General features: G+C 50.9%; 1 protein-coding gene across 3 annotated transcripts in view; it reads left to right on the top strand.

Moving 5' to 3' along the window:
- VAV2 (vav guanine nucleotide exchange factor 2) overlaps positions 1-26,475 on the top strand; it is a 102,710-nt gene that overhangs the window by 59,288 nt on the left and 16,947 nt on the right. For all 3 annotated transcript variants that reach the window (XM_034067416.1, XM_031043187.2, XM_034067417.1), the window contains 7 exons: positions 1,197-1,255; positions 11,497-11,565; positions 19,457-19,559; positions 20,385-20,483; positions 21,893-21,961; positions 22,518-22,618; positions 25,377-25,476. In XM_034067416.1, coding sequence (XP_033923307.1) covers positions 1,197-1,255; positions 11,497-11,565; positions 19,457-19,559; positions 20,385-20,483; positions 21,893-21,961; positions 22,518-22,618; positions 25,377-25,476 — 600 coding nt within the window. The remainder of the gene's footprint in view (positions 1-1,196; positions 1,256-11,496; positions 11,566-19,456; positions 19,560-20,384; positions 20,484-21,892; positions 21,962-22,517; positions 22,619-25,376; positions 25,477-26,475) is intronic.

Below are 26,475 nucleotides of genomic sequence, written 5' to 3'. Positions count from 1 at the left end.
GTCACAAGAGGGGGAGAAAACAAGGTTTGCAGAGGAGCTGCTCAGTCCCGAGGAGCTGTGTGTGTCCATCCCCCAACCGAGCCTGTGCTTGTGTGGCTCTGGCAGTGGGAAGGATTTGCATGAGCATCCTCGGTGCAGCTCTGATGCTCTGGGGTAGTAATGTGGGATGGAGGAAAGCTTCAAGTTCCAGTGGCAGCTCCAGGGATGAAGTTGGGCACTGGGGGCTCCTGCTCCCCTGGGTGCTGCATGCATAGGTGCTTTAGCATCCCCCAGCACAGGTCCCTAAAGAAGGCAGCACTGATGGGTGCTTCTGGGCTGGGTGCAGGGCAGCCCCAGGCAGCAGCACCTCCCATGGTGCTCAGGTGCCTGGAGGACGGCTCAGGAAGCCCTTTATCCATGTCCTGGATCCAGACATCTCTATCTGTGCCAGTGGGTGGGAAGCCAGTCCAAAAGTCATAGGTTTGTTTTTTCAATGTAGCTTTGCAATGATGAACTTGGGCAAGAGTAAAACAGGTTTGTGAGGCACTGAACCCGTTCCTTGTGGCTCAGAACCGAAACGTTATCATTGAAAATCCTGTGTAGCACTTAAAGCTTCCACCAGGGATTGGAGCTTTCAGGGATAGGTGGTGTCAATGCTGTTCCTGCTTGAGATGCTGATGGAAATACTTGGTTGTTGAATCACTTCTGGCTGCTCTGTGCAAGGGAAGGGCGACGGTCCGTGCTCACCTCTGACAAACTGATGATGTATCTGTACTGAAACACAAGAAGTCAAAACCCTTCAGTCTTGGCATGTGGCCTCAATAAGATCATTTTGTGTGGGAGAGACGAAAAGAGCTATAAACCTTTTGTAATAGAACACGGAGATAAGAGGGGTTTTCAGTGGTTCTCAGTGTCACAAAACCTGCTGGAGCAGCTCTGGAAGTGTTATGTGAGTGGTGGGATGAAGTTTCCTCGGGTAATGCTGTCAAATGGGTAGTTTTATAAAACAAGGGTAAAGTGTTTTTTAAGCTCATTAATAAAACCAAAAGCAGTGTTTGCACTTGGTATCCCCCAAACCCTGGTGGCATTGTCCTGTGGCACAGATGGGGCACTGGAGCTCACCCATTTCAGTGGGTGTTCAGGCTGTGGTACCTCGAGTTCCCAGCAAACCTTCCTCTGTCATTAGTAAGCACATCAGCATCTCTTTTTCTCTCCAGGTGATCTCTGCAGTATCCAGACTCTCCTTCCACAGTATTGCTCAAACCAAAGGAATTAGGTAAGATCCTTTTCAACCTGATGCTTTAAATGATGTTTTAATCTCTCCCTATCCATATTTCTAGTATTTAATCTCAACAGCCTCTTTAGAAGCTACATGTATTAGGGTTAAACAGATACCAAGGATGCCTTTGAGGTGTAACTGGGTACATTCAAAAGCACCTTGTAGGCTGCTCAGAAATAGCTTACAAAGAAAGTTAAGTGTCATGACCTGTGTGTGTGATGTGCCTGCTGGGTGGGCAGCGGGTGGGTTTAGTAGGATCCCAGGAAAGGCAGCATCACTCTTTGCCCTGCCCATGGAGCTGTGGTGTCACCCCACTGTCCCCACTTCATTCAGGTGGCTTTTTGTCACTGGCCACTGGGAAATGTCTTCCTGGCCTTGACAATGGCACATCAGTGCTATGGGGGCAGAGGGGGGTAAGGAATGACCCAGCCCCGGTGCCCAGCTGTGGGGCTGCTCCTGCTCTGGTGGTGGAAGGAGCAATGGGGAAGGAATTGAAACCAGCAGACAGCCCTGTTAAGCAGAGCTGTTATCGTGGTCTTTGTTCAATTCCCTGCAAGATTGGTTTGTGATTGGCTTTCTTGTTACTGTGTGTTTTCACTGTTAATCTGGCACCATCTCATTAAGACCACAGACACAACTGGGACAAGTTCTCAGCCTCGAGTACCTTTCCTCCTTTTCTGGGGCCGTTGTTTCTTTTCCTCAGCGGTAGAACACATTTGCTTTGCCCTGCAGAATGTGTCTGGCTCTTGTGGCAGGGTGTATCATGGCACTGGTCTCTGGCTGTGTCCCAGGGTCAGCGCAGCCGCAGCCACACTGTGGGGATGCTGTGGATGGGGCCCCCTCACATCTCACCCTGCTGCCCATGCCCACCGCCCCATGCCTCCATTTCCACTGTCTGAACTTATTTTCACTACCTTAACTGCACTGATATTGCCAGAGGGAAACAGCTTTTCGCGTGTAAAACAAACTCGGAGCCTTCCCATCTGTTAAACACAAACCTGACAGATCCCACCAGGACCTGGGGGAGATCCGGGGGTTAAGGTTTGAGGAATAAAGATGTGCTGTAAGTTAAGGACTGTTTATTATTAAGGGTAGCCCTGAGCGATGCAGTGATTGTTATTTTAAGAGAAAGGAACATCCAAGGCCCTGGGAGGCGGGGGGGGGGGCAAGGGGGAACCCACACACAGGCTGCAGTGCCTTTGCCAGGGCTGGGTTTAAGCCTTGGGGCATCACTGGGAGAGGCTCTGCTGTGTCAGCCTTGGCAAAGCCCTTCCAGACAGGGGTGTCCTGCAGAGGGTGAAGGAGCAGGCTGTGCCCTAGGAAGGCTCTGGCTGAATCCCTGTTGCTTCTGCTGAGGTCTCCTGCTGGCAATAGCTGGGATGCAGGGCAGGGAGGCTTTGCTGTTCCTGTGGTTATGTGGCTTTTGGTTCTGCATTTTACAATCAGCATTTACAGTTCCCACTAAAATCCCTTATCTTGGAAGCCTTTGGCACCATAATTACACAAGAATAGCACAGAGCTTAGTGGGTCTTTTCTTCTAACCCTGTTTTCCTGCTCATTAAGCCAGCTCCTCCCCACTGCCAGCACTGCAAGAACAGGAAATGCTGTTGCTCCTTTAGCTGGAAAATCCCCTCCCAGGATGCCTGCTCCCATCACTGCTGCCCCTGAGCACACAGAGCCCTCCCCTTGTCCATCCCTGCCTGTTCTTCCCTTCTGATTAGGTGATTTCTTGCCACACCGCCAGAAAAGCCTCAATGACAGAAACTGATGTCAGAGGAGTTAATTTAATCAGTGGGAACCAGCAGCAGCTCTGGCTTCCCAAAGGGGCTGCTCACACTGGCCACCAGCTCACTGAGGTCCCCACTGATGCTGGGGGTCCCTGACCTTCCCTCCCACTATGAGGATGCTGCCATTGAAATAAATGGAAATGTCTCATTAGCTTAGGCATGGTGCTCAGGACAGTGGCAAATAGAGTACAGTGAGGATGGTGCATGAACATGGCTCTGCTCCATCCTCTATTTTGAGATCTAAGAATCAGGATCACACAAATTGAGAACGAAATAAATCCCTGAGCCTATTACTTGCCCTTAAATAAATTTCATGGCAGGTAGGGTGGAAAACCAGGAATCAATCTTGTATGGTATTCAGTGACAGAAAAAATATCCCTGCTGTCTTAATGGTTCTGGATACATGAACCTTGTCAGAGAAGCCGTTTCACAGAGCAGATCAGATAGCTATCGGGATAGTGTGTTGAGATGACGGAGTGTTCTTCCAAGAAACAAGGTACAAGCAGCAAAACATGGCAGAAAACGATCTCTGATGTGATGCTGTGTTCACAGCACGTGGCTGAGGCTGTGCTTGATCCAGTGCAGCTGTTGCAGCCCCTGTGTCCGTCCTCCCCTGCTCTGTTCTAGCCACGATGCAGGTTTCAGCAGTTGCAGGCATCAGTGTCCTGCTGCAGCACAGCTCATCGCTGGCGTCCTTCGAGCAGGGGATGGTCCCTTATGGTAGCAAAACACGTTTCTCTCTTGCACAAGGCTGTGTGAAGAGCACAGTCAGTGTTTCCTGCTAACTGAAGCAGTGTGTAGTTGCCAGGACCACAGTGGGTTATTTTTGGGTAGTGCCCCATGCAACAAACCCCTTGATGTTATGGGGCTGATTGATGCCTCCTAGAAAAAGACACATTTTTGTCTCTTCAAGGCATTTGGAAGAAAGATGGTTCTGTGCATACAGAGGCGCAGAAGGGAAGGAGATGCATGAAAGGGAAGATGTGTGGAAGGGAGAGCAGGATCTTTGTTCTGCCTCAGGTGCCGTGCACAGCCCTGGGCAAATCCCTTAGATTTGTGCACGTGTCTCAGAAATGGGGAGGGGAGAAAAGCTTTTGTTCACCTGGCTTGTGGGCCTGGAGAGCTGATGCTCCGTGAGCACAGGCAGCCTTGGCAGCACTGCCCTTGATCTGGTCTGGGAGCATGGATCCTGCAGGAATGCACTAACTCTCTTTTCCTGGAGTTTTCATTGTTGTCTCACAGGGCTGTTGTATGTGGGGGCACAGAAAAGATCCTCATTGTGTAGCATTGCCTGTTGCTTCAGGAGAGGGGAAGATGTTTGCTGCTGTTTCTCATCCTTTGCTGCTCTGTCTGGAGGACCATCAGTGTTTAAGGGAGGAGTTACCACCGTGTTCCTTGCCCATCGTGGCTGCCGCTGAATGAGAGCCTTTATTTAACAGCCAGGACACAGGGAGCTCCCACCACAGACCCCTCCTGTCCTGCTGAATCCTTACCCTGCTCTCATGGGCACTGAATGCTCCACGTTGGTAGGAGGGTTTTGTAGCAGGCAGGAGCAGTGTGGTCTCACTGGGGCATTGTGCAAAGGCTTCCCCGTGCTCTAGAGCACGAGTTCTTACTCCCTCCCAGTTCTCTCCAGTGGACTCTGCTCTCTGGAGGACAATGGGGCTTCTTGTTGCAGGGCACAGTAAACCCGCATTTATTTTTCCTTTAAGCTTTTTTTCCCCTTCCCACTTCCCTGGGGCAGCCCTGCCTGTTCCTGCTGCCCATGGCACGTCCTGGTGTCTGCTGGGCTCCGGCTGTTGTCCACCATGTGCTTGTGAGCTGTGTGCTCAATGTGAGCTGTGAGTGGGGGGACACGTGTGTTTTCATCTCCCCAAGATATCTGTTTTTCCTGGAAGCCAAGTTTTCCAAGAGAAGCAGGAAGTTAAGGAATATTGGCTCGTGCTGTCTGCATGCATTTTTAATGTGTGCACAGTGAAACCATCTGAAAACGGGAAGGAGCTGGAGTGTTCAAAGGCCTTTCGTTGAGGCCCTTAATCTAAGTAAATCCTTTCTATATGAAGTGAACCTCTCAGTGAGTTCAGAAGGCCCCGCAGTTAATGAAAGAGATGTAAAAACATTTGCAAATGGAGAGTTGGGGTGAGCCCTGTTTGTTACATCTGTGGGAGCAGTGGCCATGCTTTGGTCGGGTGGTGAAGGGACAGAGAAGGTGCTGGTTGTGTTTTCTGCATCCTGGGAGCCAAGGCAGGACCCCCTTTGGGTCTGTGGCTGGCTGAGCTTGTTGGCAGAACAAGCCACATTAGTTTCCCATCAGGGCAGATGTAGTGAGCGTAGCACACTGCCCTGGGCAGGGGTTTACCTGGCCTTTAAACAGGTACAGAAGTAGAAGCCAAGATACTGGTTCTTGGGCGCTATGGGAGTTATGGAACCTCTTCTCCTGTCAGACTGGTTGTACCAGGACTGTTTTACCCATTGCCGGTGTGCTCTCTGTAATTGTCCTCTGCCCCTTAGTTTTTTACTGCCACGGTGTATTCATCGTGTGTGCTTTAAGCATGGCTCTAAAATGGGTGGAGAAGGCTGTGGAAGGAATCTGTGCCTGGAAACCCCTATGGTTGCTGTGCAGAGCTCCCCTGTGCTCCAGGGAGTCGGGAACTGGGACCAGTCCTGGGACTGACCAGCACAGATCCATGGTGGTCCAGCCACAGACCTTGTGAGCCAGGGGCTGAGTGGAGATGGTTCCTAGCGACATGGATAAACCTTCTGCAGCAGTGACCATAGGGCTTCCTCTCTTGTCAGTGAGCAGGATCCTTGGCTAAAACCAGTTCCTTTTCAGCTAAAACCGTTTTTAACACATTTATTTTGGCAAGTATGTATCCTCACAGGCTTGCTCCTCAGAGAGCCTGAAAAATATCATTGACATGTTTTCCTGCGCGGCTGCTTTGTAGGCTTGGGAGATGCTGAGGTCACCCCGTAGGCATCTGCTAATAAAAGCAAAGGCAGTTTCTCTCGCCCCCTCCTCACCAGCCCCTTTGCATAATGAAGATACAGTTCCAATGTGTTCAGCTTTGCTTAACAGTCACACGTGGGGCTCACTGGGTTTTGGGGTGTGCCTGCCTCGTGGCTGCTCATCCACTTCCTCTTCCGAGCAGGGGCAGTGCATGGGCTGACATCAGGGGTGCTGGAAAGGTCTCTCTGAAATGCAGCCCCTGTCCCAAGTGTGGGTAAAGGGCTTGAGGCTCAGCTGGTTGCAAACTGGGGTCTCCAGCACAGGGGACAGGGGATATATGGGCTGTGCCTGGCGAGAGGCACACTCGGATGCTCTGGAACAAACCATGTCCCTTTGCAACACCCCGGAGAGCAGGAAGTGCAAGTCTTTTATTCCTTATGGACCACAGAAGGTGCTGCTCAGCAGAAGTGTTCAGATCTGATTTAAGCTGCACAGTAGGACCCCACTTGGCCAGGACACACTGGTGCTGGTTTGGTGCAGAGCAGTGTGGGTGCTGCTCTGGAAGCCACAGGGATGGACGTTTAGGTAGTTACTTGTTTTTATTGGCCTGTTTCTTTGGACTGCAGGGGTTCGGGTATGGCACAGAAACTGCTCCTTGACCTGCTAAAAGATTTCCTTGTGCTGCTCTGCCACAAGTTAAAAATGGGGTTTCAAGGCCTTTGTTTTAGCAGCATTTTGCAGTGAGGCAGTTGCAGAGCCCTGTGGGGACGTTGCTGAAGTTCATGGGGTACATCCCAGGTCTGTCCATCCCAGCTGTGAGTTATCCCTGTGCTCCCCAGCGAGTGCTGCCGCCTGCCAGAGTCTTCTTTAACCTGGGTCAAGTCGTGTCCTTGTGACCGGTTGTGCTGATACCCCAGAGGGTTTGGGGTTGGGAGTTTTCCTGCTTTCCTCTTGAGAAAGTTGTTTCTGGATTCCCCTTTTGGTTTTATCCATCTGTTATCATCAATGTGGGGCTGAAGTGTGGAGAAAATCATTCAGCTTTCTTGAGCAAAGCGCAGGGACATGAGGATTCTTTAAAGATGCGATAATGTGGTGAAACATAAATTTATATGAGCTGTTATTTTCTTGCCTCGTAGTCTCCAGAAATGCTCTGTTCAGATTTGAGCTAAAGATAAAGCGGGGCACGCTGCTAACCCTTGGGCACTGCAGTGCGCTGTGCTGAACGCTGTGAGTCCTCCCCTGCAGAACCATCATCTCTGCTGTCTGATGATGCAGCCTCCTGCTTCCCCACTGAATTTCCATCAGAATTAATCTTGTGAGAATTTCTGCAAGTTCCAGACCACAAATAAAAGCAAATCATCATTTTTCAGAGGACATGTCTGAAATTTGGCACAGCATGAGGCGCTTCTTTCCAGAGATGAGTAATGTAACACAATAGTATGATTTTAATTAAATTCAGCAGCTTTTGGTGTGCTCCAATGTGTCTTGTTCTGCAGGGAAAGAATTGATTCCAATCTGCTTTATAAAAATGGCTCTTGGGCATTAATCTCCTGGTTTTCATCCATCTTGCAGCACTTGAACCAAAATTGTTCCCTGACTCCGTTCCCATTTCACAGATGGGAATCAACATTCTGAGGTTGAGAGTGGGCCTGGAGAAGCAGCTCCAGGTCACCTCTTTGCTTGTCCCTGGTCAGCTCTATCAGTAGCAGTCCCCTCCTGCTACATCAGTAAATTAAAGGCTGCTTTAATCTGCCTGATCCCACCTAAGCTGCTGCTGAACGAATGCGCTTTCAGCCGAGTGGAAGCATCTGGCAGAACCCCCATGGTTTTCTTTGGACAGCTCCTGAGGGCACAACAGTGTTCCCTAGTAATTACAGCCTGTAGATGCCATGCTATGGGAACACTTATCTGCCAGATCCTGAGCCAGGAGGACTCTGCTCAGCCCTGTCCATCCCAGCAGAGCTGCGGAAGCTCCTTTGCACCAGCCTGAGGCTCTGGTCCTTTCCATTGCTGAAGGAATCCCTCGCAGAAGGGGCAGCAGATGGGAGCAGCTCATGTTTCCTGGGTCTCATGGTCTCTGCCTGCTTTTTAAAGCACTCAGATGTGATTGTTGGGCTTAGGACAATAGCAGGAGAGGATTCTGCTGGTGTCAGAGGCTAGAGTCCTGCTCTCGGTATGGGTTGAACCAAGTCCTTCACCCTTCTGTGGTGTTTGCCCAAGTCTTGAACACCTGCTCACAGATCTGCCTGACGGAGCATCTCCACTGCCAGCAGCCCCTGGTAGCAACAGCTCCATGGGACGGGGCAGCAAGTGGGACATTCCCACCCCACCTGCTTCTCGCCAGTCTTTTTGTTCCCAAGGCTGGTGTTTGACCCCAGGAAATCAGAATGAAGACAGGGAAAAGAGAAAACAAATGATGCCAGATCCTCCCTGCTCGGTCACATATTGGATTTGAGGCTAAGATGCTGCTGTACGCACTTATCAGACTAAAGCTGACTGATCCCTGACCCTCTGTATTCTCTATGATGGTACTGCAGAGGTGAGGAGCTGGCTTCAGTTGCTAGGACAAGGCACCAGATGCTGAAATATGTTCATAAATAAGTAAGTCTTCCTGCTGTTGCTGTTGGAAGCGCAGCCTACCTGGCTCTTGCCATTAAATAATTCAGAGGAGAGTGCATCCAGGCTGTACATCACACAGTGCCGTCACCCGCTCGGAGGGTCATGGGGTTGGCTGATGAGGATACGGTGTGGGATGGATCATGGGCAACTCAAGTGACCAGGCAGGGGTTCTGCATTAGGTGCCAGTGGAATAGAGATTGATCATCCCTGTGTGCTGTACCGTGGCTGTGGAATGCTCTGCCTTTCCTTGTCAGAGTGTGTTGCATTGTGAGGCGCTGTGTGCTGTGTGTGTGCAAGTCTCCAGCACACAGAGCAGCCTAAGTGTTTTGTAAGATCAAGGGGTGCTGTGCATCGTGTGTCGAGCGCGATAATCTGCTCTAAGTCATGTCCTCAAGAGGAGAAGCTCGCTCTAAACTCCAGAACAAATTACTTGGTCTTTTTCTTCTAGGCTAACACAAACACATCAGATCGACCCCACTTTCGTTCTCCTCTTTGATCTCTGGGAGCGATGCTGCTGGATGCTGTGGGTTTGTCTGCTCTGGGAGGGTTGTTATCTCTGAGAGCCTCTTCTGGGGGCGTTTGATGTTTCTGGGGCTTTCTCTTCCCCCTGAGTGGGATCAGGCTCCTGCAGAGCCACTGGTGCTGCAAGCAGGAGGGGGAGGCACAAGCACAGCAAACCCCAGGCTTCCTCCAAACACCCATCCTTCAGCTCCAGGTTTTAGATGGTCCATTTGGTAACCCTCTCCTTGCGTGACTTCCCATCTAATTGCATTCTGTGCATCCTTATTTAGCCATTAGCTGCTATTGAAGAGATACAGGTTATTAATTCCTCCCCTGCCCTGACTTTCACTCCGGTGCTTTACTGATGGTCAAGGTGAAGCCAGGGGCTGATGGAGCTGCTGTCCCCATGAAACTCTCATTAGAAAGTATTTTTCTCTCTTTGCTGTCTCCTTGTCTGACTTGGGAAGGTTTATCACAGGAACTGATTACACCTCAAGCTCAGATTTATGGTTGGAAATATGCGCTTGTGATTTTAATATTCTTTGTGGCTCTTTTACTTTCTTTCTGGCACAGTGAGCAAAGAGAAGGAAATAGAGATTAAGAGCAGGAGATGCACGTAAAAGAAAGGAGGTTGTGCCTGGTGTTGGGTTGTATCTTTTATCCTTTTAACAAGTGCTGCTCAAGCAGAGGTCACCTCCGATTCCTCCTCTCACTGCAGAAATGCCGCTCGCCCTCCCCAGCTGGGGCTGAGCTCCAAGACAGGTTCCTATGATGGGAGCTGGTGGCGTTTTTGTCTGTGCCTCACATGGCTCCTGTATTTGTCACTGGTCCCCAGGGGACAGAAGGGGAGGGGAAACACAGGTTTGGTAACAGTCCTGAATGTCTCCAGCCTCTCATTGCACCTTTGTGCTTTGCAGCTTCTCTCCAGAGTGGGCATTCCCCCAGCCAGAAATGCATGGGCAGCTTCGTGCCAGGTTTGGGATGTTGGGACAATTGCCCAATGGCACTGGCCTTGCCATGAGACTGTGACAGCCAACACAGCCCCGTCTGCTCTTCCCCCCCTGCTTTGGTGCTTTGCACGTGGGCATGGTTCAGGGCTCTATGAGCCCCATGGGTCTGCATCTTGCACAGGGCTCAGCAGCTGGGGTAGCGGCTGGAGCATGAAATTGCCTTGCCCTGGGGCTGGTGTCACTTTTCCCTCCTGGGCTCACCACCTGGTGTGGTTTTAACTGAACTCATTGCAGGTTTGGGCTCTATTTCAAACACTTGGTCTGAAGCTGCTCCTTAAAGGAAGGGTGAAGTAAAGCTGAGGGGGGCAGGAGGATTTGTACTGGAGACAGGATCCAAAATTAGCACATTCGGGGGTAGCCAGGCTGTGGTTGAACCCTTCAGGAGAGGCAGTGTGTTGTGACACAGGCTGGGTGGAGGCAAGACGAGGAAGTTGCTCTTTAGGCAGTTCAAAGCTCAGTGTCCAGGTTTGCTCCCCATGGCATCAGCATCCCACAGACACCTCTGCCTCCATCGCAGAGCCTCAGGGCTGGGCTGCAGCCACATTCCCTGGCTCCAGCTGGAGTGGGGCTCACTGACCACAGGAGCCCGGCACAGCCGCAAGGTGCATCCAGCCCTGCAGAGCCGCAGCCCGAGTGGCTCCGCGCCAGCAATAACAGTTTGGGTTTAATTAAAGCAGTATTTTTCATCTCCTTCATACATTATTTGGTTATTACTTCGGAACGAGCCAAGGAATTCTTGCATTCCCCTCACTCCCTCCCTTTCTCTTTTAATGTGCTTTCTCCCCCCCCTTCTTTTGCCCTTTTGGTCTCTTTTCCCTCATCCCCCAGGTTTTAACTTTTTTCAGCTATCGTTAAGCTGTCAGGAGAAGGGAGCCCAGAGTTTGTTAAGGACTCATTCATCCTGGTGGGATTGGCTGCTGGAGGGGTGGGAGCCCCTGGTGGGATGCAGCTCAGAGTGCCCTGGCTGGGCAGGCAGGAGCTCGCAGGTACAGAGGCTCCATCACAGGGGACAGGAGGTGCTCCTCTTGCTCAGCGAGTCCAGCACAGACTTGGATGGGATTTGCACCAAGTCCTTTGTGCAGCACCAGCACAACGGGAGCGGCAGCTCAGACCTGGCTCTCTGAGGTGCTGTTAAATGGTGCAGTGCTCAGCCAGTGCCCTGCACTGAACCAGCCTCTCCTGCCATGCCAGTGCTGCCCACGGAGAGCAGCGGGGATGGGATTGTTCTGGCTAATGTCTCCATAAGAAAAAATGTATTTGCACCAAATGTTTTGTTCCAGAACGCCCTCTGCCCAGTGGGGTCCTTGGGCTGGGGCTGCAGGACCGGCTGCAGGGGGGCACACCAATAACGCTGCCCTTTCTCTTCTTCCCCAGACCCTTCCCATCAGAGGAGACCACAGAAAACGATGACGATGTGTATCGGAGCTTGGAGGAGCTGGCAGAGTAAGTGACCTCACCTTGTCATGGGGGGACATGGAAAGGGAAGAGTTTCATTGTGGATTCAGCAGAGTGGGATGAAAGGTGACAGCGGGGCTGGGAGAGCCATGTCAGCTGCTTTGATCATCATACCAGCTGATCCTTGTGCTCTCACAGTAGTTTGTCTATTCCCACATAGAGCTCTGGGAGACATGACTTGTAATAGGGTTGAGTGTATGGAGGGCTTATTAGGGGACTTGGGGGGCTGAGGCCATGGGGAGCTCCTCTGCCTGCTAAACCCATTGTTAGCTGCAAGACCCAGGGCTGGGATCCATCCTCTGGGCTGGCTGAAGCCAAGCTGCTGGCTGGCTCCAGGAGGGTACCCATTGCTAACTCAGTGCTGGACCACCCCATGGCATTCTGGGGCTACGCGGGTGCTGCACACGGGTCTGCATCCCCTGTGTGTGATTTCAGACCACACCAGCTGCTATCACAGGGGATGCAGAGTAGTGACTGTCACTTGTCCCTGGTGCTTGGTGGGCTATGGGGCGATGCTGCTGTGGTTTCTGTGTCTGTGTTTGTCTGGGTCTCTGGTGTTTTGCTGCCCATGGTGATGATAAAACAGGCTTTAAAAAGCAACCTTGAACTACAGCAATACACGGTGAAACATGGGCACTGTCGGCATTCGATGGCAGCATTCCCACCAGCCAGGGTTTTCCTTATGAAGTGCAGTCTGTTTCATCTGGAGGGAAAGTCTGCATGGGTGGATATGTGGCTTTATACAGTTAAATATTATTGTTCCACAACATAAATAATAAGGCTCCTTAATCCAATGAGTTCCTTATGGCTTCAGTTATTACAAAAGTAAATCATAAATCACTAGCCGAGGGAAGGGAGTCCCCTGGAAGCCCCCACTCTGTCTGCTCCAGCAGCTACACTTTAATAACATTTTAACTTATAAAGGGATCCTTTCAAGAACATTTTTCTCTCCCTCTCGTAAAGTTCTCAAAATCCCTTTAATACTGGGTTTAAATTCCTGATTCTCACACGTAGATGTGCTTTTCATTGGAGAAGGGTTTGTGTGTGAGCTCGCACCCAGTGTGGTGGCTCCTGCAGGGGGGCAGGTGAAGCTTCCCAAACTGGTCCTTGGACCTTTGCTCATGGCTGCGAGTTGGCTCCTCTGTGAGAGGGTCTGGGATGCCCAAGGCCTGCACTTGGATGGCTTCAAGGTTTATTCCTTATCGTTCGCTCTGCTTTGTCCCACATTGTCTCCAATTTCTATCTTCCTCTTTCCTCCCATTCTCTGAAAAACCTTCTTTACATCTTCTGTAAGGACCCGTGGGGAAGGCTCCTGTAAATCATGGGGGTGTTGCAGTAATTCCTTCATCCGAGTCTGTGCTCCTGCTGTAGCCTCGTTGTGCATGGAAATGCAAGCCATGGAACAGGGACATGGTTCACCCTTAAGTGTAGAAACCCCACGAGCCCCTTAGCACCAGTGCTGCCATCACACTGCCTGCAGACCCCTCAGCAAGAGTCCCCCTCTCTCCTTTGACAAGGAGCATCTCTCCGTGCTTGACAACGACAGTTTCACTGGAAGCTTGCTGATCACAATGGTGCTCGCTGGGCACCGCTGCTGGGCGCTGGCAGACATGGGACCACATCAGAAAAGCTCTTTCTTCGCTGCTGCCAATCCCCAAACAGCTGAACAAAGGCATCATTCACGAGCTGGGCATGATTCAGTCCATCCAGCATCTTTGCATTTAATATTGCTGATGATCCAGCAGCCTTGGGAAGATCCAAGTGCACCCGAAATGCTTCATTGGAGGCAAGGAAGTGATTTTCACAGCAAGCAGTGAAGCTACACAGTGCATGAAAGGAACTGTGACTGAGCTGGACGCAGCAACCCTCCGTTTTGGGGGAGAGACCCCTCCACCTTCGGGTGTTTTGTCCATGCTAACTGGTGTGTCAGTGCAGCTGAGTGGTTGGTTTTGTCCTCTGGATCATTTTGTTAGGACGAATGGTTCTGTCCCTAAAACCACTGTAAGAAGTGCTGCTGCGAGTGCCCAGCCTCTTGTCCCTTATGGGCCGAGGAGGGATGTTCCCGGTGGACTCGGCACCACTGGGAGAGATGAATGTCTTGAAGGGAGCTCTCTGTGGGCATTGTGCTGCTGGGATAAGCTCAGGTTAACTATTGAGCTGGTTCTAACAAGGCATTTTGGGGGCTGGTAAAAGTGGTGTTTTGGAGAGCATCAAAACTCCTTATTTCACCTCCAAAAGGAGCGGTTTGGTGTCACCTGCAGTATCATGGGGTTACACTGGGCTGTGTGCAGCTCCCAGTGCTGGGTCAGCCTCCAGCAGGGCAAGCAGAGAACTGCCTGGGAACAGCTGTTCATTTAAAACCCCACCAAACCCCAGCGCAGGAGCCAGGAGAGCAGCTGGTGCTGGGGAGGGAGCACACAGGGTGCCAGGGGAGCTCTGGAGTTCTCTGTTTCCCTGTCCCCCCCTGTTTGCTGTGCAGATGGCAGGGGCGGCCTCTGCGAGCGGAGCCTCCTCCGTGCTGGGGGAACAGGAAAGGGCCATGTCCCCTCTGCTGCCTGCTCTGTCCCCATGAGCCCTGACCCCAGCACAGCAGCAGGGCCGGGGGAGCTGCCCCTGGGATCAGTGACCCTGGTGCTCGTGCTGAGGATGCTCCCGCAGGTCTGCAGTGATGGGAGCTGCTGAGCATCCTCCCCACCCACTGCTTCCATCTCTGGTGGCGGTTTCAGCTGCCCCAAACCACTCTGGTGCTTCTGAAGTTACACCTCACATTTAAGTTAGATTTGCTTAAGCTGATGAGAGTCTTTGATTCTGGTCCTCTTCACAGCACTGGAATGTTTTCTGTCATGAACCTTCTGCACTTCATGGCACTTCCCTCTGTGCTGGCACAAAGGCCAGCAGGTTCGGTGGGTTACACCCACCATGTAGGGTGGGTTTTGGGTTGTTTGGTAGTTGTTTGAGGAATTCAGGCAGGTAGAATTGCTATGAATAGTTTGACATGAAACATTTAATTTGCGTGATTTCTGCCTTTTTTTATCCCTTTTGAAGGGAATTGGTTTGAGGGAGGAGTTGTGGTGTTGTAAAAAGGGCAAAGACAGTGTTTTGAACAGAAGCTCCCCACCAAACCCTGCACTGGAGCCAGGAGCTTCATCCCACAGGTTGGTGTTCCCAAGTCTTGTTCTGGGCTGCATCTCACTGGAGGTTTGTCCCCAGTGGAAGCCCTGGGGGTAGTGAGGTGCTTCCACACCTTCCACTGTAGAGAAGGGGAGTTGCAGACCTGCCCGGCCTCAGTTCCTCAGCAATGCAGCTCAGTGGGGCACAGACTCTGCCAACCTGCCACAAGCTTCCTGCTCAAGGTTCTCTGTCACTGCTGTCACCAGCGCTGCCTCCTTGCATCTTCCAAGGCAGTGATGTGCTCAGCAGAACTCCTCTAGCGTGTTAAAGCAGTACTGAGATAAGTCAGCTGCTACTTTTCTCCTGGTTTTTAGTGTTGGAAAAGCCACACTCGCCAGCCTGTTAAATGAATGGCTCTGTGGGACACAGCACTCGAGCCTTTGCACTTGTAAATGTGTCTTTTCTTCTTTGTCACCAGTAAAGGTTTTTATATGTGCTGCTACTGCCATTGCTGGGATCATGCTAGCTGCTGTAACTGGGTGAGGCTCATTCTTGGGATTATAATGCTCCACTTTGAATGGAGAACATAAGACCTGAGTAGAATCAAAAGGCTTCTCCTGCTATTTCCAGGCACATGTCTCCATCCAAGTACAATCTGGCTAATTAAAACCCTGCAAGATCTCGAGTCCAAGGGCTGCAAACCTTGCACTCCTGCGCCCTGAAGCACAGGCCTGCCAGATGTGCTGCAGATACAGGACTCTGCTTGTCCCTGTCTGACAGGGACCCCGAATGAGGGGTTGGTCGGATGAACCCTCTATTTATAGCTGTAAGTGCAGAGTAAGAATGAGAGAGTGGAGGATTCCTGGGGTGAACTGGAGCCTGGCAGCTCTCCTGGGGATCCTGCTCATTGCTTCCCAGCCTGGACCTGGCAGGGCTCGGAGGTCTTCTGGCTCTGAACCTCAGCCACAGGGCTGCAAATCTGGAGTTGTGTTTTGGTTGTCTTACTTTAGCTCCAATCCCTCCTCCTCCTCTGACTTGTGCTCTCGGTGGCTCTGGTGGTTCAGAGCCAGAGCAGTGCTGTGGTGGGTTTGCCCTGAGGCCTTGGGCTCGTCCTTGAATTCTGCTATAAACTCATCGGGTTCCCAGAACAGCTTTAATGGATTAAGAGGCTCTTCAGTGGCCTCAGGGGTTCCCTGCTCACCTCCTCATCCATGCAGGTTCCCAGCAGTGGGAGCAGTGGGACCGGTGCCTTCACCCAGGGCAGTGAGGCTCTTCCTCTAACACTCAATTTTGTCTTCCTATCCGGGGGAATGGCACTGGGAGGTACTGGGATCATGGAGGGACCCTGCCCTTCCCCAGCTCCCTCCTTCTGTAGCCCTGTTTGTCCCTCACTCCGGGGCAGCAGCTTGGCACCAGCCCCACTGCTAAGGGAGCTGCTCCTTGGCATGGCTGCTGCCTGCTTGGGCACGTACTGAGCAGGCATGGGCAGGGAGGAGGAGCTCAGCCAAAAGCATTGGTTTTGCCTGGAATTGTCTTAGGTATGAGAAGTTTTCCTGCAAGGCAAGATGCTGCCAGCCCAAAGCTGTTACATCCATCCCAACAGCAGTAATTGCAAATGCTGGCATGAATTCTGAAGGGTGGATAAAATCCCTTCCTAAAGCCAGAGCTGTCAATGTATCTCCTAATCCAGGCAGCAGATTGTAGGCTCTGATACCCATGGGTAACTCGCAGGCTCTGCTGCTTTTATTGGAGGAGTAAATTGCTTTTCTTTGTGAAGAACAAGGTGAAGATATGGCTTTCCTTGCTCAAGTTGTTCGGTCTAGGTGTGACATGCTTGGGATGCTGAATTTATTGCCTCCCACAGCAGGGGTCTGTGCTGAACACGGAAAGTACCTGCCTTGCTCTCCTTTCCCTTACAGCATTTAACACCACTGTGTTCTTAGGTTGCCACTGGCTAAAATCATCCCAATGCCTGTTCTCTCTTCCTGATGGGGAGGGCTGTGTGTATTTTCAACTCTGGCAGACAAAGTGCAGAGACTGATGCAGATCAACATGAGCAAAGCAGCAGCATCAGCCGCTGTGCACGCACCAGGAGAGGCTCATCTGCACATTGTACTGCTCCCCATGAAAGCAGCACCTCTGGTGTTCCTTAGAGGTGTACTGGGGATGGGTTTCATAAATGCTGGACAAAGGTGGTGTTCTAATACCACCATGGCTATCGGGTTTGAGCATTTCTGGTGCCTCTCCCCTAAGCTCTGAAGTGGAGGTGTCTTTCTAGATGGACCCAGGACAAGGGGGTTGTTCCTAATTTTCGCCTGATGCCAGAAGCTGGAGATGGGAAGTGTTTGTACTGGTGTGGATGGGCAGGAGCAAGTGAAACAGTGGGGCTGAGCCCCTTCAGTACAACAGTGAGAGTGGTGAAGTGCTGTCAGGATGTGGCTCCACATGGTGGGTGCAGTATCTGTCATACGGCTCTTGGCAGCTCTGTGGGCAAATCTGCTGTGTTGTCTCTGGGTGGGCATTCCTGCCCCTTTCCTGGTGGCCCAGAGGAGCTCTGGGTAGGGCCAGGCTGGGGGAGGTCCATGGGACCCCCATCCTGCTCCAGGCAGCCTGAGATTTAGCAAAACCCCATCAGCATCTCCTGCTACCTGTTGGGTTCCTCACAGTGATGTCCTGGTGTGTGCCCAGCCAAGGACCAGAGCTGGTGGCTCCTTGGTGATGGAGGAGAGGAGGCCCCTCTGTAGCACCAGGCTGGAGTCTGAGGATTGGATGTGGCACCTGGTTGTGCTTGCATGGGGAGAGGATGCTCAGGATGGGGCTCCAGGGTCATCTCAGGATGCTCTCTTCTTTGCACATGGCCCATACCGGTCATTGAGCGGCATCAGGGCTCAGCTCCAGCAGCAGCATCCCACAGCTCTCCTGCAGTCGTGTCACACCAGCTGGTCTGCTGCTCACGACATTAACCCGACTATACATTCCCTAATGGCCCCGGAGCCTGGGGAGTGATGTATGGATAGACAGGCAGCAATCCGAGAGGTGCAGGTGGGAACATTCATCAGGATCTGGGAGTTACTCGGTCTGGATAAGGAGTGAGAGAATATAAATATTGGTACAGATAATGCTGGTGACGGCGACACTTGGGAAGGGGAAGATGGATCACCAGCTATTAGTAGGCATTATTGCAGCAGCTGCAATGCATCATGCAGGGAGAATGGGATGGATACATCATGCCAGTGTATTTATTTTAAACCCCCAATTTTTATTAAATAAATCTGTTTATAAAATAGAAAGAACTGCATTTAGAAAAGAAATAGAGCCCAGTTTTGCAAGCAGATGTACTCTGCTGCTCTGTGCTGTGTAGTATAGAGATGTCGAGTGTTACAGTTTGAGTGCAGTTCTACACCTAAATATATTTGTCTGTAATTAATACCCATGTTGAATGAGGCAGCTCATAAAACACCGAGCTCTGTTTGATATTCCAGTGTTTCATGCTGTGCTGATCCCATGGGGCTGACTTCAGTGGGAGCCGTTAGCAATCAACACCTGTGGATCTGAGAGCTAAAATTACTGCTCTTAATTGGTATTTACTATGGGTTGAATTTTCAGAAGTGTTCTAAGACTTGGGAGTCCCTGGCAGGGCTGCAAAGCTCAGATGGCAGCTCAGTACCTCACAGCATCAGCTTTAATTCAAACTGAGCTCTAATGGTGCCTTTTAAGCAGGTGCTTGCAGGGGCATCTCCAAAGTGATGTGGTTGATTTTGAGAGCGTGACTTTTGCTGCTTAATTTATCTTTGTTGTAAACATTATCACTGGCCTCTGCTCAGAACTGGGGCTGAGCATCCCCAGGCTGAGCATCAGCTGGGCTCACCTTATGGTGACCAGGAGAGTGCTCCTCTCCTGGGTAACATCATTGCAGGGATTGTGCTTTATGGGACTCGGTGTATCCCCAGAGAAGCTGGATCTGGAGCTTTTAAACCTGAACGGGAGGGAAGTGGGGCTGTGGCTGGTCCGGGTGTCACTGTGGGTCCTGCACAGCCTTGTCACACTCCCGCTCAGTGAGGCAGGGCTGGGATGCTTCTGCCTGTGCATGGAGTGATCGGGTGATTATTTAGTGATTACTGCTTTGAATGGACACGGGCTCCTTCACCAGTTTGCAGCCCCCACTGAGGGAAGGGAATGAAGTTTTGTGCCTGAAGGAGGTCTTTTTTGTTAGAAAATAGCATGATCAGGCCAAGAGTGAGGCAGTGCTTTAACCTGCCAACATCAACCCATTGAAGTGTATTCTCTGAGTGTAATGTAGGTAAAGCCACTGGCACAGGAGCTGCTCCCTGTCCTGAAGAGGAGGCAGGAGATGAGCAGGAGGCTGTGGGCAGCTCCAGAGGCAGGTGGAGCTGGCCCTGATGGCTGCAGCAGCTTGATGGTCCCACTGGGTGCTCTATGGGACGAGCACAAACTGTGCAGGAGCAGAGCTAGCAGATGATGCTGGAGCAGCATGGCCACACGCTGAGCACAGGGCTCAGAGCAGTGTCCTGGCTGCCATCCCTCCCCATGTATTTCTCCTTTCCCATCCTCTGGTGAGCAGGAAGAGGATACAGTGGGTACTGAGCTGAGAAGATGGAGTCTCCTGATGCAGATTGTGGGCTGAGCACATCAGCACTGAGAGCTGTTTTGTATTGTCATGGTTGTCCTCCTTGTGCCAGGGCAGTCACTGTTTGACCTGGGGCAGTGACCATGGCAGTACAGGCAAATCCCTCCCTTCTCGTTCCAGTGAACATGACCTGGGGGAGGATATTTACGACTGCGTCCCCTGCGAGGATGAAGGCGATGATATCTATGAAGATATCATCAGAGTGGAAGTTCAGCAGCCCATGGTAACAATTTATCTGCATTTTTAAAGCTGCACCTTGATGGGAGGGGAAGTGGGAGGGTTCAGTTAAATAAATAACCATCCACCCATGACAAGTGATGCTGCAGGGGAGTGAATGCTTTGAATCCTGAAACTGAGCTCCCTCACAAGCAGTAAAAGTGAGCTCAGGTGGAATGGGACCAGCCCAGAATGGCTTCTCTGAGGGGCACCAGGGGCCAGCCGGGCAGTGCAGGGTTCGGGTCACTGATTGGCAGTTTACCACTGTCCCCTCCTCAGTGTTGTCCGGTTTCCTGCACAGCGATGGAGCCCATGGCTCTGACACCCTTCCTCCCCTTCCCTGAGCAAGAAAGTCTGTTTTAAATAGAAGCACCCCCATGTCTGGTCAGGTGTTGGGGCTATAAAGGTTTGTTGTAGTTACATGTGTCATGCTAATTCAGTTCTTGTATTTCTGCATGCTTCAGATCAGATACATGCAGGTAAGATGCATTGATTGAAATACTGGTTTCCATCCAGCACATAGGTCTGGACTAGGGGTGTAAGGGGGTGTACAGAGGGTCCCCATTGCTGCGCAAGAGCATTGAAACCCCACTGCTGAATCATGTTGAATGTGTTGAAACTTATTGGATAGGACAGACAGGATTCGTCCTAATTTTTCTGGATAAACATAGTTTTCTTTAACGTAAAGCAGTATCACAGCTCTTCTGACTTCCCAGGCTTGAGCTGGTGCTGAGTTTGCTCTCACTGAAGGCTGAACTGGAGCTCTGTGCTGCATGCGCAGGTGGCTGGACCACTCTTGAGATTATTATGTGTTGGTTTTCCTTTTTTGTAGAAAATGGGAATGACAGAAGATGACAAAAGGAATTGCTGTTTGCTAGAAATCCAAGAAACTGAGGCCAAATACTACAAAACACTTGAAGATATAGAAAAGGTAACAACTGAGGCATCTCCTCTGTACCATCACCTTCCCATCATCGCTGGGTCTCACATTCATCTTGCTGGACTGGTTGTCTCAGTGAGAGCTGGCAGATGTCGAGGCAGGATCAATGTGTTCACATGTAAAACTGGAGAGGAGGGAGATCCAGAAAACCCATCCTGACGGGCACAAGTGTGCAGCCCATAACTGCAGGAGCCAACCAGCACATCTTTGTCTGCTCACTGCCTATTGGAAAGAGGCTGATCCCATCCCACTGTGTCCCCTGCCAGGGCTGGAGGCTCAGCCACTGTGCACGCCCATAGGAGCTGAGTCTGCAGATCTCATCGCTGGGATTGCTATGGGATCATTTCTTCATTTGGGATCTTTTTCAGAAGTGCTGATTTCTCATTGGAACTAATTGGATTTCAAGTAGCATTTTGCTGCTTAAATTCACAGGGTTTTATGGGTTTTCATAAATTACCATTGTGTCTTTCAAATCAAAATAAGAACGAGCATCTCAGCATGGCAGCAGAGGGGTGGGCATGGCTGGAGCCTGGCGTGGGGTTTGCTCTGAGGAAAGCAGCAGGAATGAAGAACAATAGTGAAAATCCAGCTGCCATTTCCAGTCACCCCAAAATGCTTTTGATTCCTCCCCTTTTGCAATGATTTGCCTCTGTCTGCTGCAAGTTCCTGTGAAGAATCATAGAATGTGAGGGAAGCCGGCACGATGCAATAATGTTTCCCATTTTCTATGAGAATGTCCCAGTGTCCATGTCATTCACATAAGGAACCCTTGTTCCTTGGAAACAGCCACAGCCCTCCTGGTTCACTCCAAAGGAAGAGTTAAATTACAGCTTTCGTATCCATTAAAGAAGTTTGTAAAGGCCTAGTGGGTTCTGATGGTGGGTTATGGGTAGAGGGTCCTGTCTCTGGTTCCTTGCGTGAGGGATGGTTTTGCAGTTACAAGTCACGGGGACATTTCTATTAATACGTATTTGTTCAGAAGGGCATTTCCAAAGTAATCACATTATTGGTGCCTTCCCAAGGGCAGAATTCTGGTGAGATACTCAAAGAGCCATATTCCTGCCTGCAGTGAGGGCAGCATCTGTGTGTGTGCGATCCCCTCCCGGCTCAGTGGGACAGGGGCTGTGACCACCCATGGGTGGGGGTCCTGCACCTCCCCATGCATGGAAGTGCCATGGGGAGCTCAGGGGGCTCCTGGCCCTGCTGGGGTCCCTGGCATAGCCTGGATTGGACAAACACGTGGTTGTTCATCTGCCTTTGCAAGTGCTTAAATTGTTTAAAACCTGCTTCTCCCTGCCAGGTAACTGCAGCTGGTGAAGCAGGACCCCCTCCCCTTGCACAGACTCCCCTTGTCCTCACCTCTCCAGTATTTCAATCCCTTTTCCATTTACCTCTTGCAGAACTATATGAACCCACTGCGGCTGGTACTGACTCCCCAGGACATGGAAGCTATCTTTATCAATTTGGAGGTAATGGCACAGGCATTGTGGCTTAAATCTGTGTTCCTTTCACAGCAGCTCAGACCTCTTTCTGCTTAAGAGGAGGTGGACAGATTTCATATGAGATTTGTGCATTCACCTGTAGAGGTTCAATCCTCCATGTGCTGCGGAGCTTGCACGGGTTTAGGAGATATTCTTTAACACTCAATTTTAGAGTCAGGGATTATATGAACTCCAGGTAAGAAAACAGTTTTCTATGGAGAATGTTCCAGGGCTGGGGCTGTGTATTTCAGCTGTTCTTAGTGGTGGTTGGGGCACACTGGGATGAAGGGATTTATTTCCATGCTGGGGTCTTGGTCAGAGCCTGCCCATCTCCTCTGCTGCCTCCAGGCCTGCAAAAGGGACTTTAATACACATGGAAATCCGGGGGCATTTATCACTGAATAACCTCCTGGTGGAATTACACACCTGTACTCCTGGCCATCGAGGGCTGCATCTCACTAGGCAGTGAACGTGTGCTTCTTCAGGCTGGTTGTGCCCACTCGCTTTGGATGTGATTAAAGTATTGATTGTTTCTTCATTTTAGGACCTAATTAAAGTACACTTCAGTTTCCTGAGAGCCATCGACGTCTCGATGATGTCTGGAGGAAGCAGCCTGGCAAAAGTGTTTCTGGAATTCAAAGAGAGGTAAAGGAGCCCTGGTCTCCAGGCAGCTCCAGTTCTAACAGAGCTGGGATGATAACTGCAGGGTGCATCTCTGAGCTTTGGGCACAGCAGACCAGGTTTGTGTCCTCCACAGCTGAATGCTCTCAAGTGGCTGGAGCATCACTCGGTGCTGACACTTCAGCAGCCAAATCCAGCCACAAACACTTCAGGTTGAGACATCTCTGACCACCCTGGCTGATACATGGGGCTCCTGTGGGTGCTTGTTCCTGCACGCCTGTGTACCTGCTTGAACATTGCTGGTCTCAAAGCATCCCACATGAGACTGGCTGGTTGCAGGCTGAGCATAGGATGTGTTTATAGGGATGTAATGATGGGAACATCACGGATATGGTGAGCTGGAATGGAGTAAAACCTCACTTGTCTCCATGGGTTTAGCATAGTCTCCTCCTGCAAGCAGCAGTGGAGCTTTGAGGGGCTGTGGTGTGGTGGGATGAGTCCTCGCACTGATGAGATCAGAGCGATGGCTCATGCTCAAACACCGTGGGTTTGGCACCGCTCTTGTCATGCACCTATAGCATGATGTGTAAATGTGGAAGTTGCTTTCGCAAACATAATAGATTCTGTGTTTTGGCAGCTGAAGGCAGGAGTACCCCAGAATGCAAAGATAAGGTTAATAAATCCTTTAATATCCTTAATACTAATCAAAGGCCTGAATCATCATGGATTCTTGCCAGGGTGTTATTTCACTGTGATTAAACCAGTGTCTAGACACAGAAATGCCATTCAGAAGTCAATAACTGCAGAAATACCATCTGCATTAATAACACACCGTAAGGTCAGATGTTCCATCACTCCCAGAGACAGCCCCTTGTTAAAAAGGAAATGTCCTCTGAGTTAAATTAGAAGGAAAAAAAAAACTCCACAGAAGAATGCAAATAATTTAAAAAGTTGGGGTCAAAGCCACCAAAATCAGGCTCTTGGGGATGAAGAGTTTAGAGCAACCTGATCTAAATAGGCAAGGTCTTCTCCTATGTCAGGAAAGGCCATGATCCCACATTAGAGCAAGGAAATGGGTGTGCAGGGGAAGGAGGTGAGCTCACCTGGGGAGACAGCATTGCCCCACTGAGAAGGGAACGTGGACCTCCAGAGCACCCACAGGACCTTCTCCCATCAAATGTATCTGTGACAAACAGCTCTCGCTTCCCTACACCCCTCAGAGGCATCCTGGCACTATGATGTATTGCTCCTCTCTGCAGGTTGGGCTTCGGTGAGGGTTTTTGCAGGAAATAGTTAGTAAATCTCTTTCTCTGAAAGGCAGAGGTTTGAATTTATGCTCCTGAAGCCTCTTTGAAATTCTCTAAGTGCTGGCAAGGTAGATACTATTGTGCATGTTCAGGAGTTGTCAGGGGGAAAGGCAGAAGAGTAATCTGTACTGGTGCTGCTTCGCTGGGGACTGCGGCTCCCATAAATCTCCCTATTCAGTTCCCTGCCAGGGTTTGAGAGTCCCTTGTTTATGGAGTGACACTGGGTCAGGTGCTCCCAAATTGTCTCCATCGAGAGACGAGGCCCCAGAATAATGGATGAGTTGCAGCATGTAATGGAATATGTGTCTTATCAGCAGCAATGCAGTTAACGGCAAGGAAGGGGGGAAAACCCAAACCTGTCATGCAGATTAATGAGTGAAGTGGAGGAAAATGGGGGAACCCACAGTAAAACTGCTCTGTTTCTGTCAGTCTTTAGATTTATAGCTCTGGGTGTCCATACAGAGCCTCACCATGTTTCCAAAGGCTGTGACAATCTTCTCCCGTATTACCCAGTCACTTTATCTCTAGGTCCCTGTAGCCCATCCTGCAAAGGATGTGCCCATGGGTTTTAAGGGGATCTAAAGCCTCTCATTCTCTGAAGAGGTGCCAGTCATCATCACCCTTGTCCATCTGGGGCATGTCTCATGCATCGGGAGTTTCTTGCTGCCTTCTTCCCTACTTGGTGAAATACCCAGAACCCCTTGGGGAGAGGGACACTCATGAGCTGCGGTGGTGGTGATCGCTTCCTGGGCCATGAGCAGCTGTGACTCAGGAAATGAAGGCTCTTGGGGAGATGAATACAGGGGCTTGAGTGAGATCATTCGGAAATGCCCTTGGGAAATGGATTTTTGTCATTGTTCAGTGTTGCAGCATGTCCAGCTCTGCCTTCCTGAGTCCTGGTGCTGATACGGCACAGCCGGAACACCGGAGCAGGGATTGTGGTGATGGGGGGGTCGTGAGAACAAGCTCACTACAGGGTTCAGCACCCACCCCCTCCTGCTCTGGACCCTCGCTGGGGTGGGAGTGGTGAGCGCTGGTGGTGATGCAGCTTGGGCATGGATCTGCCCCGGATCTTTGCTGTTGTACCTGGGCTGTGGATACCGCTTTGTAACTGCTTTAGGGAAGGTATTTCGCTGTGGAGCTGGGGTTCCATTGGTTGTCATGGAGCTCTGAGAAGAAGTGATTAAATACATCCCACTGGGGAGTGGAGGGATGAGGCATTGAACCTCCACAAACGGGCTCCTCTGGCCACTCGTGTGAGCTGAATCACCCCATGGGCTGCAGCCCTGGAAACTTCAAACGATTTAGATGTTAAAAAGCCATGCAGTAAAAAAGTGTTAATACTTTGCTAAGCAGTTATATGGGAATAGTTGTTTGCCTTGTCCTTTTGCTGTATATAAGCATATATATCTTTTATAACAGGTTATAACTGCCAGCAAGTGTTTCCGATTAACTCGGTGATTTCCCCTCTCCAGGCTGCTGATTTACGGCAGGTACTGCAGCCACATGGAGTACGCCCAGAACACACTCAACCACCTCCTGGCCAACAGGGAGGACGTCAGGCAGAAGGTGGAGGTGAGTGGGCAGTGGGTGAGGGCTGCGCACCCTGGGGACTGGCTGCAGAGCAGTGCATTGGGAATGATGTAGCCAGAGAGGGGAGGGATGTGGGATGAGCCTGTGCTGCCCAGAGAGTGAGCAGAGCTGGGGGTTGTCTTGTCCTGATCCCTGCTTGCCCCTCCTCTCCCCACCAGACAGGCTCCCTGTCCTTATCCCCGAGTTTATCCAGGTTAAACCAGTTCAGGTGACTGCTGGAGAGGGACTGGCTGTGGACAGTTCCTCTTTTGAGTCATGCAGGGAGACCCAAAGGTACTGAGTGTCCCCAGCCAGGAGCTGTGTGGCTTCCCAGGGTCACACACGGTGTCAGGGACAGTGTCCATGACCCCAGGCTAATGCCCAGGGTGCTTCATGTCCTCCTACCCAATGTAAAGGCTTCGTGTAAATAGGGTCTGATCCAGATATTCAGTAAATCAAAGGAGCCCCAGAAGGGATGCTTTGTTTGAGCTGCTGTTTTTACCCAGCTTTAATTCCTGCTTTGGTCTTGATGCTAATCTGAGCTTGCTGGGCTGTCTGTACATGTTATGTCGCTTTCTGCAAACGCTCTTTGATTTTGCCGTGCAGAAGCAGCATCCCAGCTCAGGGCTAAAACTGAGTTTAATCATTTCTTAAAGCCTGTTCTCTGGATCTCGCATCAAGCCAGTGGTCGTAGCACCCACTTGTTCCTGTGCTTCTCCTTCCTCTCCCTCATCTTCTGGGGGTCACACAGGGGTTCTCAGCCATTGCAGCCAAGTCATGTACCTAGATGGGTCTGGGTGAAGGGACCAGTCACAAAACTTCCTGCGATCACATTTGCTCTTCTCAATGACTTGATGCTTATCAGCAAAGCCACAGTGACTGTCTGTGCTGGCTGCCAGTGCCTTGCAAAAGAAACGCATTAGCTCAGCCCATCCAAGAGGTGAGTTCAGCTAATGCACCTCCTCTCCAAGGTGTCTGAGAGCATCCATGGGCTCCCCTAAT

This window comes from Melopsittacus undulatus, chromosome 11 (assembly GCF_012275295.1).
Source record: "Melopsittacus undulatus isolate bMelUnd1 chromosome 11, bMelUnd1.mat.Z, whole genome shotgun sequence".
NCBI lineage: Eukaryota > Metazoa > Chordata > Aves > Psittaciformes > Psittaculidae > Melopsittacus > Melopsittacus undulatus.
The sequence above is the reverse complement of the archived record's forward strand: the minus strand, read 5'-3'. Positions and strand labels throughout refer to the sequence as shown.